General features: G+C 35.8%; 1 protein-coding gene across 2 annotated transcripts; it reads right to left on the reverse strand.

The window, feature by feature from the left end:
- Positions 1–1311: 1311 nt before the first annotated feature.
- LOC105261575 (putative polypeptide N-acetylgalactosaminyltransferase 13) lies at positions 1312–12131 on the reverse strand. 2 transcript variants are annotated; one of them, XM_059125474.1, is made up of 8 exons: positions 11663–12131; positions 11476–11582; positions 7725–7903; positions 7130–7511; positions 6700–6781; positions 2105–2256; positions 1863–2042; positions 1312–1800 (listed from the first exon to the last, which is right to left on the reverse strand). In XM_059125474.1, exons 1-8 carry the CDS (start codon positions 11747–11749, stop codon positions 1398–1400), a joined length of 1572 nt encoding a protein of 523 aa, XP_058981457.1. In that variant the 5' UTR covers positions 11750–12131; the 3' UTR covers positions 1312–1397. The 2 variants fall into 2 exon arrangements, with proteins under 2 accessions (XP_058981457.1, XP_058981458.1); XM_059125475.1 differs by having other exon boundaries at positions 1655–1795.
- Between the last annotated feature and the right edge of the window lie 449 nt (positions 12132–12580).

A 12580-nucleotide genomic window follows, 5' to 3' on the forward strand; every position in this document is an offset into this window, starting at 1 on the left:
TATTAACTTTGCCATTCCGTTTGTAACTCCTCGAAATACTCATGTCAGACCCAACAAAGTATACATATTCTTGACCAGCGTGAAATTCTAAGTCGATTTAGCGATGTCCCTTGGTCTGTCTATCTGCATGTCCGTCTGTCTGTTGTAATCTCGCTATCTTTCGAACGAATTGAGATAGAAGGCTAAAATTTTGCAAACATGTTTATTTTGCCAATAGGCAGGTCAAGTTCGTAAATGGGTCATGTAGGCCCACGTTTTCATATAGCCCCCATATAATGGTATCTCCCGATATCCGGTAGTTTGATGATTTTAGCGACATTATTCACATTCGTCATGGATACTACAGCCTAAGACAGAAAATTGTCTGTGCTGGTCCACGTCTTCGTATAGCCCCAATATAGAGGTACTTCCCGATATTCGGTATTTTGATGATTTTATCGTCATTATTCGACGGAATCGTCAAATTTGGCATTTGAAGTTCATAATGGATACTACAACCTAAGACAGAAAATTGTCTGTGGAGGTCCACGTCTTCATATAGCCCCCTTATGAAGGTACCTCCCGATATTCGGTATTTTGATGATTTTAGCGACATTATTCACCGGAATTGTTTCAAATTTGGTATTTGAAGTTCGTAATGGGTACTACATCCTGTGAAAGAAAATTGCCTATGAAGGTCCAGGCCTTCGTATAGCCCCGATATAACGGTACATCCCAATATTCGGAATTTTATTGATTTTATCGTCATTATTCACCGGAGTAGTTTCAAATTACGTATTTAGAATTCGTAATGGGAACTACAGTCTGTGACAGAAAATTGTCTATGTAGGTCCAGGTCTTCGTATAGGCCCCATATATCAGTACCTCCCTATATTCGGTATTTTGACGATTTTAGGTACAATACTCACAGAAATAGTTTGAAATGTCGTATTTGAAGTTCGTAATGGATGCTACAGCCTGTGACAGAAAATTGTCTATGCAGGTCCAGGTCTTCGTATAGCTCCGATATAATGGTACCTCCATATGATTTTAGCTAAATTATTCACCGTTTATTTCAAGTTTCGAATTTGAATATGGTAATGGCTTATAACAAACAATGTCTATGTAGGTCCAAGTCGTATAGACTCAAATATAATGGCAATATTCGATATTTTTAAGATTTTAACAGAATTTTAGCGGATTTTATTTTTGAAAATTTCCAAATTCGTTCCAAATGTTTTTTGTGTTGCACCGTGTTATTATCCTTTTAAATCCCTAAATGAATTTTTATGAATTTTATGCGAGTCATGATTAGTTGAGTCCTTAAAAATTGTTTACAATTCACTTTTTCATTAACTTAACAACAAATCAATAAATAAATATATTTACATAAATTTAACAAAAATAATTCAACAAAACTACACCATTTCCAATTCGCGATAAAATCTAAAATGTTGCGTCGGCGCTTCACGTCGACAGGGATTCATTGTCAGCTCCAATTCTACCGTTATCTCCACACAAAGTCTGGTCAAGAAATTCTTTAACTGTAAACCGGAACGAAGCCATTTTTGTTGCCTCAGTCCGGAACATTCAGCCAAAGCTAGTATTAGTTTAAAATTACCACCTCTTCGTAGGCTCAAGCAGAGTCCCTTATCCGATTGTAGTTGCCTTGAGGATTTCATCAAAAACCATTTGGTTATGTTTGCCATGGAACAAGGTGACATTATGACGATGGGGCCTCCCAGCTGATTCTCATCATGATGTAGACAGTGATCACTTGGCGTGGATATTGTGCCATAGGCAGTGAAATTATTTCCTATTCTTAAAATTGAAGTAAAAAATTGATTTCAGTTTTCAATAAATTATTGAGTATTAGTCATTACCTTAATTCTGGAAACACATTATCTAAATACCACTCGAAAGAACGACACTGCAGGGAGTCCTTGAAATCCCTTATTTCACTACGAGAAATATTTAAAACAATATTTCGAGCTTCGGGTTTACGATTATAAAAATTATACTTATAGTGATCTAGCCAAGTTTCGGCAATGATTTTGGAATTTCTAAAAATAAAATTTTTTAAATATTTTATTTAAAACAGATATTTAGAAAAATCCTTACTCACCTCAAATAAATACCCTGGCCATCATTGTCGGGAAATTTAAAAATATGCTCCTTACGGAAAATATGACCCACTCTGCTGCATGGCACAATAAGGATTTCACCACCACATAGCCACAGTTTCAAAGAAAACTCCAAGGACTCACCACCCCAAACCTAAAGTGGCCATTAAAACCGAAGCGAATGAAAAAAGCCGAAAAACAACAAAAGAAAATTATGAAAATTAAACAAACACTACAAATCAAAAGAATTGAGATAAAAATATTAAATAAAGAAAGAAACACACACAGAAACACAACAACCTCCACCCCCAACCCAAAAACACAGACAGATGCGCTCGACTCGGCTCGGCTCATTCATTCTCAGCTCTTTACTTTTTTAACTAAAAGGTCCTTGATGTGGCTTGTTGAAATTAAGTTTGGTTACTATTTCACTTCATTCTACATTCCACAGTTCGCTCACAAAGCACCTCCCCTACCCCTACCCCATCCCCCGGAAACCATAAGCCCCAAAAGCAGCAAACTGAAGTTAAAGTGCAATGTAAACACAAATTCCATCAATCTCGACCAATTCAATACTCAAAAAGTCTTTTCATTTATCGGCCTAAAATACACACAGGCCTACACTATTTCACGACACACTGACACACCGTCATCGCCCGACATATCATAATGTAACGAGGGAAAAAAGATATTCCGTTTCACCTCTACGGAAAACACCATTCCATGGTCGTGGACATGAATTCACATAACAGGTTTTCCGTTTTTTGGCCCAACCAAACTCGAATGGCAACCAAAACAACAACAAAAATGTTGCCAAAACCAAACTGACTTCGAAAAATATGCCAAACTAAAAAACAAAGCAAACAAACAAACTACGATTGGAAAGCTTAGACAAAAAATGCTCAAAGTAAAAAAGTATCAAAATATGTACATATTTTGTTGCCTCTCTGCCTGCCTGGCTGCATGCCTTCCTTCGTAGATACCTGGCCATAACTATTGCGTATTTTGAAATGAAAATGAATTAATACAGTGCATTGGATGAAGAATGATCGGCAGAGCGATTACTAGGAATTTTAAGATATTAGCAAATAAAAAAAGCACCTAAGTTCGGCCGGGCCGAACTCTTGCTTAATACCGTTTGACAGGAACTTAAAAAATCGACAGAAAATTACGTTTAAATGAAAACCGTTATATGGGGGCTACACGAAGACGAGGACCTGCAAAGGACATTTTTTGTCACAAGCTGTTACCGATTAGGGCCTTCAAATACGAAATTTAAAACAATTCCGTTGAATTATGTAGCTAATATAATTATAATACCTAAAAAGGGAGGTACCCTTCCCGAAAAAGGGAGTTACGTTTAGGGGTATACGAAGACGTGGATGTCTTTAATAATCTAAAAATACCGACTAAGATGAGGTACCGTTATATAGGGGCCTGCAGAAGTAATTTTTCGTCATAGGTTATAGTACCATTAGGACCTTCAAATACGAAATTTAAAACAATTCGGCTTGAATAATAATGAAGACGTGGGCCTATATAGACAATTTTCTGCCATATGTTAAAGTATCGATTAAGATCCTCCAATACGAAATTCGAAACAATTCCGGTTTATAGCGTCGCTAAAATCATCAAATACCGAATATTGATCTGTTATATGGGGGCTATACCAAAAATTGGAGCGAAATGACATTTACGAACTTAAACTGCCTACTGGCAAAATACACATATGTGCAAAATTTTAGCCTTCTAAGAAGAAGACAGGCGAACATTGCCGAAACAACTTAGAATTTTACGCTGATCAAGAATATATATATTTTTTTTGGGTCTGACATAAGTATTTCGAGGAGTTAAAATGGAATGATAAAGTTAATATACCCGCCATAGTATAGTGGAGGGTATAAAAATGAACAAAAAGGCACAATGAGCTCGCTTATTGGGTGGATTCCACATTAAGAATCGTAGACAGGCGCAATTTTTGTGGTAGGCTCCACTTTTTGAGAAGAAACATTGAAAAACACTGGTTTTGGTCTCCGTAGGATCCATATATCCCTTTTAGTATAGGTTGCATACAGTGGGCCCAAAAAGAGTCAATAGGTCATCATAGCTTATCATTTCTTAAGAAAGTCATAATTTTACAGATTATGGATAAGTCATTCTAGGTTTCCATTTTAGAGCAGGCCTCACACCAAAAATAAGAAAATAAATCATCATATGTCCACGTTTCGAAGTAGACTCCCTATGGAGAACCAACAAAAGATAGTCAACGTAAGTTCATGTTTTGAAAGCATAGTAGTCCATTTTCTCGATCTAGATTCCATTCAATGGACCTACAAGGGATCAATAACTCAACGTAGGTTCTTATTTTCGAGTAATTTTAATAAAAACATGTTAGACAATCAGTTTTTTTCAGAAATTTTCAAACGGGTCTTCGAATACCATATCCCATTAAATCTATTGATCGGCTATGTACCATCCAATAAACCTAAGTAGGTTATTCTTTTTGACCAATTTTCATAAAACAAGTTAGAAATTGTCGATTGGGTTTTCGGCATGCCCGATTTTGAGGACGTATCATAAGGATTAGACCTACATTATGTCTGTAAATGCCGAATTTCTAGTATTTGAGGGTATGCGTTACTTCTGTTATTAGGAACATCCAATGCAAATTTTAAACAATTCTGTAAACAATTTGGCTTCAGTCATCAAAATACAAAATATCGGAAGGATATGGGCTATAGAAGAACTTTAACTTATACATAAATTGTTCAATATAAGCAGAATAACCCATTACCAAATTTTAAGTAATCCTGTAAAAAAATTTCGCTCAAATCCTCAAAATACCGAATTTTCGTGAAGTACCTTTGGAAAGTGTGAATAAAATCGTAAAAATATCGAATATCGAGAGATATCTTTATTAGGGGGCTATAGAAAAACGAGGACATATATGGATAATATTATGCCACATTAGGTAGATCTCAATACAAACTCTAAAACCACATTTCAAATATGTATATATGGGGACAATACGAAAAGGTGAATCTATAAAGACAAAGTTCTGCCACAGGAGGTAGACCATAATATAAACGCTAAATACAGAATTTTAAACTATTACGTAAGAAAGTGTGTCAAAAATAGTGAAAATACCGAATATGGAGAGGTACAATTATGTGGGGTTGACCGATATAGCTCATCTTCGAACTTGATCTGACTGCAAAAGACAACTTCACGCAAAATTTTAGGTTCCTGTCACATGCCGTTTGGACTCTAGAGTGATTACAACAGTCGCACAGACGGACGGACATGGCTAAATCGACTTAGAATATATATAGAATTATCAAGAACATATATACTTTGTTGGGTCTAAAACTATTATTTCGATATATCCAATCTTCACAGCAAATTTTGTATTAGTAGAAATAATGGGATGTGTGAAATATGAAGAGAACCGGATGCTTATTTCGGTTTTAATAATCGTTTTTGTTAATTAAAATTTTGACACTTTGTGGAGGAAGTACCAGAAGGAATTGTTCGATCTCTACCATATTTTTAACAGATATTGTGTTGATAAATAATTGAGATGTGCCAAGTCCGAATGGAGTCGGATGTTAATTTCTCGTTTTATATGTCTAATGGTTATTCAAAATGTTGACCCTTTGTAGGGGAGGTACCAGCAGGGGTGGACCGATGTGATGTGTGTAATTTGAAGACAAACGGAATCTTACATCACATTTTATAAGATTTATAATTATTCAAAACATTGACCCTTTGTGGGGCAGGTATTTGATGAAGTGAACCGATTTTGTCTATTTTCGCACCTGACCTAGCACTGATAGACATATTAGGATTTGCAAAGTTGGAGCAAAACCGGATTATCCCTTCTCTTTTTGTACAGTAAAGCATTTCTTGAAAATTTCGATCTTTGGTGAGGTAGTTACCAGAAGGAGTGGACCGATATGGTCCATCTCCGAACTCGATCTAAGTTTGACAATAATATTACTATGTACCAAATTTGTTTGAGCTCGCACTTCAATAACAAAACAAATAATGTCAGCACAATTCCAGATTTAATCATCCATATCAGAGATAGAAAAAAGAAGGTCAACATATCCAGGATCAGTGCTACACATCAGCTATTTTAGTCAAAATAGGTGCATTTTTTTTGAATTCCCCAATTAAGAGAGAAAAAGCAAAATCGGCTGGGTTTGCTACATAAAAAAACGGTCCTAACTTCGATTTTATTACATAGCCAACACATCCTTTCTATGAATAGATTTATATTAAACCTATTAAGTATGATTAAACAAGGGTTATGTATATCTATATGGGTCTGCCAACAGCAGGTATATATAAATTCACTTTGAAAAATTCGCTTTTACTTTCCACTAAAATCGACTGTATTTACATCTCCGGCACCCATCAATAATCCGAATAAACAGAAACAGAAATACAACTTCACCCACCCAATTTCAACTACAACAAAATGCCAACCTCCAATATAACCACCCACTTCCACTCTCACACCCAATCACCAATACACTTACTAAGTTACAAACACACAAATAAAGTACGGTTTGTTTACAAAACATTTACCAACCTCCAGACGAGTGTTAAAAGCTTTCAATTTAAAAAACCAATTTCGTGAAATCAGAAATACGCCGCCAGCAAAGGTAGGAGATCTGAAATAACAGACCAACAACGAAAATCGAGATGATGAGTACTGCTGAGTTCCAGGTGACCAATACAAAAACACACACAAAAAGGAAGTAACAAAAAATACACAGCAACACACAAACACTCTCAAAACGGTCATCATAGCCGAACATTCAAATATTTGAATTATGAACGTGGCTACAGAAATATCTGCATATTTTCTAAAAACACAGCCGCTTTTGAGAATCTAAAAAAAAAAAAAAAAAAAACAGAGAGAAACAAACAAACGAACTCGAATTCAAATCCTTGGAATGAAACGGCCGGGATGCAGACAGAAGGGAATGACAGAACTAAACTCGAACTCAACCACTCACCTAAAAGTTGTAAAAGGATTTAAAATGTTATCTCTCGCAATCCAATGGAAATGCAAATTCCAATCAAAACCACCTTTTATGGATGCCTCGGTGGTTTTGTATTCACCCGTCTCCGCATCGATATTATCCAGCATCGGACTAACAGCCATTTTATGGCCACTGCCGGGCGAAGACAACAGAACGTGCAACAGCGATTCGAGCCATTGTTGATTCACTTCACAGTGACTGTCCATAAACATCAAATAGTTGCCACGCGCCATTAGGGCGCCCATGTTGCGAGATTTGATTAGGCCCCAACGCTGCCGATGACGCTGTATTCGCAGAAGAGTGCGATTGTTGAATGGTGGGCAGGTGATTTCTATGAGCGATTTAAATGTCGAATCTGTAAATTGCAAAAGTTTTTGAAAAGAGAGAAATATGGGGGGCGAATTAGTTGAAGATGAACTTTTTTTTTGGCAAAAATGAAAGCAATTTTTTGGTTTATGGCCTGGAAGTGGAAGGTAATGAATTATGGTAGGGTGGTTAATCAAAGGCGCTCTAATGGAATTAGCTAATCAAATTAGACGAGAGATGAGTTCTTAATCAGCCGACTTACCATCTTCGCTATAGTCATCAATTATAATAATCTCCTGGAGATATTGAGACGGCGTCCGCCTATAAATCGAATAGATTGTCGTCAGCAGTGTCGACAGAGATTCATTGTGATAGGTAATTATTATGGAGACTTTTATTTCTTCATCGGCCTCGGATAAGCTGTTGAAGGTTCGTGGACATCTGAAATGTATCAAAACAAAGAAATTTTTTTTGTTGAACCAATATTAACTACAGGGTGAGATAAAAAATCTGCAAAAAGTCAAACGCCATAATTTTTAAATTTTTTTTTTTTTTAATTTTTTGAATAAGCAAAAAATGTCGAAAATAGCATCAAATTTTAGAACAAGTTTAGATTTGTTCGAATTGGTCACCTCTGACACGAATTATGGCCTACAAACCACCAATGATACCGTCGGCTTGAATGTTATTCTGCAGTATTTTAGCCCATTCCCGACGAAGCGCTTGCTTGAGGTGATAGTGCTGAGTGCGACGGTGCTGAGTCCTGTTTGAATGTCCAAGGTCTGCGGCCAAAATGTTTGTGTGCCCAAGGCTTTAATACACCCTTCAGAATATTTTCGCGATAATGTTCGGCATTTATACTGATGTCACTGTCGATTAGGCTGTTATGGCGGCCCACACCATTACCTTGGCCGGTGCTTGAGTTCTGGTGGCAAACCTAAGGTGCACATTTTAAGCTGCTGACCTCTTTGGCAAGTACACACGATCGTTTTGTTTGTTTGCTACCAGGTAATGAGCGATGGTACGAGACACAAAAGATTTATTCACATTTAAATGCTGGAGTGCTCTAACGATAGCCACTTGTGGTTTTCCAGCCAAATATAAAGAAATCACACTATCACGCTTGACATCCATCACGAATAACTTTTTTTCTGGAAAATTCTCACCAAAATGCTTTTGTACCCTTGTAAACAATATAATGAGCTGGCAATGGAATAATTTTAACAGCTGCCGGGCGAGTGGCTTAGAAATGACAGTTGGTCTGAAGTTGGTTACAGTTTTTTCATCTCACCCTGTACACTATGTTCCAACACCGGAGCTAGAACCGATTACGAACTATAAATGACAATTTTTGGACAAATCCGTAGAGAAATGGGGCAAAAATTATTAAAATACCGAATATCGAGAGGCACCGTTATATGACGGCTATATCAAAACGTGGGCCGATATATCTCATTTTCAATACCAAACATCCTAGACACAATACAAATTGTTTTGCCACATTTTGAAGCTCTACGTCAAATATGGGCTGTATCGTGATTTTAACAGACAGACGGACATCGTTAAATCGACTTAGAAATTTATGCTGATCATGAATACATATACTTTATGGGGTCTACGACAAATATTTGGGGATATTACAAGTATCAGTTGTAGATTAGATGAGGAAATGGACGAAATCCCATAAAGGTTCAAAAAGCGGATAAACATCACAAATCGGTTATTTTTCTCAAACTGCATTTATCAACCAACCTGCATTTATCCTTTACCCCTGATTTTTTGTTTTTCGAAGATAAACGGTAATAAAATTTCTTCGGCTATATTTTCATTAGACTATGCTTAGATCGTGTGTTGAGAATATTGTACCAATCCTTCTTGTGCCTCTCCAATAAATTAAAAAAAAACAATTGAGTTATATTTCTCGTGGTATGTGAACTCGTAGTCCGATTTTCTTCAAACTTCCTAATAATCTGACCTACATTGGCTCAAGTGTTAAAATTGAACATATCTCCCCAATCTTTCTTTCTGTATTGGTATTGTGGGGGAGGTACCCCACAATAATTTGAATAATAAAGTGTAGTTGTCTCATTATTAGAACTAGCGTGGAAATGAAAAAATTTTTTTCAAAGTTCGAACAAGGATATATCACCTAATTGTATTATATTATGACTGACCAATCATATATTATTAACACCTGAAAATGATTTTCATTAAATTAGTAGAAGGTAAATTCATTGGATAGTGTGGGCTAAATTAAAAAAAAAAAACAAACAAACAAGCTGTGAGTTCACCCGGGCCAACCTTTGAATACACTCCGTCATTTGGAACAAATTTGAAATTTTCAAAAAAAAATCATTTAAAAATATTGTTTAAATCTTAAAAATACGGAATATAGGAAGTCGCCGTTCGGGTCGGGATATACATAGGCTATTTTGTTATAGGCCATTACAATATACTAATACGAAACTTGAAAACAATAAGGTGAATAATGAGCTAAAATCATCAAAATTCCGAATATATGGAGGTACCGATATGTGAGGCTATACAAACGCCTGAATCTGCATAGACAATTTTCTGTCATAGGCTGTAGTATAAACTACGAACTCTAAACATGACTTTTGAAACAGTTCTGGTGAATAATGTAGCTAAAATCATCAAAATACCGAATATATGGAGGCACCGACATATGGGGGCTATACGAAGACGTTAGCCTGCATACGCAATTTTTCTCTTAGGCTGTAGTACCCATTACGAACTCTAAACACGACATTTGAAACAAATTCCGGTCAATAATGATCCTAAAATCACAAAATATTGAACATCGGGGGTACCGTTGTATGGGGGCTATACAATATCGTGGACCTATATAGACAATTCTCTCCCTGAGCGTAAATTACTTAGAAGGAAGTAATTGTGTGGATTTTCAGACAAATGCATTGAACAGTTTAGATACAATCATCAAAATATCGAATATCGGGTGTACCGAACGTGACCTGCCTGCGGACAAAAGACAGATCTGTGCAAAAAGTTGTTTCCTATCTTAATTCGATTTTACTCTGGCGTGATTACAAAAGACGGATATCTTAGAATTGTACCCTGATCAAGAATATATACCCTGTGAGGTCTAAACGGAATGACGAACTTAATATACCCTCCATGCTATGTATGGTGGAGGACATAAAAAAACATTGCGAGGGGTCAGTAGCATTGGATTTTCTGAATTTTCAGAAGGCAATCAAGATTCTAATCAAATTATATATCTTATTAGATTTGAAATACGATTTTAATATAGAATCGTGGAACTATTAATCAATGTGATAGAACTAATATTTTAGTAAACTTTATTATTGGGGTTTGACTTTGTTTCATTAAGGGACTTATAAAAATAGAGGTGTTCTAAGGCCCAAGTCATATATTTTTTTGTCTACAATAATACAAAATTGCCGACATTTTCCTTTTTTTTTTTTTTTTTTTTTTTTTTTTTGGTAAATTTATTTTTTCTCAAAAAGGTTTAGCTGATTTTTCTGAAATCTTGTTGCACTTTTAAATGACTAGTTTCGAATGCAAATGCAGACATTTTCTGCTTAAAATTTAACGATAAATTTTAGAATAAAAAATTTGAAAAAAATAGTACTTTATTCAGTGGAATATAGCATTCTGCACCCAATCTATTTGTATCACAAACATTAAAACACTGTTTAAATATCAAACCTTAATTATTTTCATATATTCCATAAATACGTTCTTAATTATTTTTCCACTTTAATTTTTAATCAAACTACACTACAAAATAGTACTTGCCGCTTGTTGTCACAAGTGTTGTCTTGATCTATTACTCATTTTTTTAAATAATTGGACTTTATCTTTATTGTATAGTTCAAAGCATTTCATTTCTCTCCACTTGACGAAAATATCTTTTTCTGTTGCCCATCGAGATAAACCTCAGCGTTTAGTTATTATTAAACTTTAAAAAAATATTTCTTTCCCCGTGCTGTGATTTTAGTCATGCTTACCTACGGTCACGGCTATCTGGTATCTGACGTAATATTCGACTGCGGTCGATATAACTTATCTTTTCGAAATCGGGTTCACACTCGTGCCAACTCTCGCCGTTGTCTATCTAAATTGTGATAGAATTTTTAAGTTAATTTCTCACCACAGAACGTCATAAATTATTATAATTTTAGAAAAAATATTTACTTGCAACAATAAAAATGTACAAAAACTAAAAAATGTTATGAAGATGATGGCAAATACGACAGTTAGATATGTAGGAAAACATTTCATTTCACTCCACTACTGCAGACACACCACGCCACGCTACTCCGTCGCCAAGTAAATCAAAACTAATTTTCAAAACACCTGACAGCATAATTAGGAACCCCCCGAAAAAAAAGAAACGAACGCTACAATGAAAATCAAACAATGTGACGCTGATACTGTTGTCTTCAATATTATCAAAATGTTTGCCTAACAAATATTTCTATATATGAATATGTCCACACAAAACTAAAGCAGATTCATAAATCAGCAACAACAACAACACCAATGTGAGTAACAGTAGCAATACTGGAAAATGTTATTGTTTATCAACTTATCATGATTAGCGGCTGCGACAATCAGCCAATACAAAGCAGAAGAAGAAGTAACAACAGCGGCGGTCACACCAAAAAAATTCTACTTGACATTGATTGCTGCACAGCTACTTATACTGGAGCCCATACCCTCATGCATACACCCCGATACTCGCTCACAACACAAATAAGTCACCCATCCATCCAGACGTCCATCATGGGAAGCCATTGCATTTACTCACTTTGCCGCTCGCTCACTTCTCACAGCTGATATTGATGGGAAACATTTTTCATTCATAAGACCGAACCCAACAGAAGAGAATAGAACAGAACAGAACAAAACGTACAACAAACAAACAAACAAAGAGGAAGAGCAGGTGAGCACACAGCAGTGAGCATTCTACCACAGACAATGACAACAAGGTGTTAATTTTTCTTGGCGATTACTTCAAGAGACCCATGAAGAGGCTTAGCGCACAGTGTTCCGTAACGAAGAGTTGCCGTTATTTACATTGGTTAAGTGATTGTTAAATTGGGGTCTAGT

Source organism: Musca domestica, unplaced genomic scaffold, assembly GCF_030504385.1.
Source record: "Musca domestica strain aabys unplaced genomic scaffold, Musca_domestica.polishedcontigs.V.1.1 33, whole genome shotgun sequence".
Lineage (NCBI taxonomy): Eukaryota > Metazoa > Arthropoda > Insecta > Diptera > Muscidae > Musca > Musca domestica.

What these genes read in the sequence shown, in the direction of transcription:
- LOC105261575 (XM_059125474.1), bottom strand. Translation starts at nt 11,749, where the DNA reads ATGAAATGTTTTCCTACATATCTAACTGTCGTATTTGCCATCATCTTC. An exon ending in CCAGATAGCCGTGACCGTAG is followed by an intron (nt 7,904 to 11,475) that starts GTAAGCATGACT and finishes GATACATTTCAG; the next exon opens with ATGTCCACGAACCTTCAACA. An exon ending in CTTTTAACACTCGTCTGGAG is followed by an intron (nt 2,257 to 6,699) that starts GTTGGTAAATGT and finishes TGGCCACTTTAG; the next exon opens with GTTTGGGGTGGTGAGTCCTT.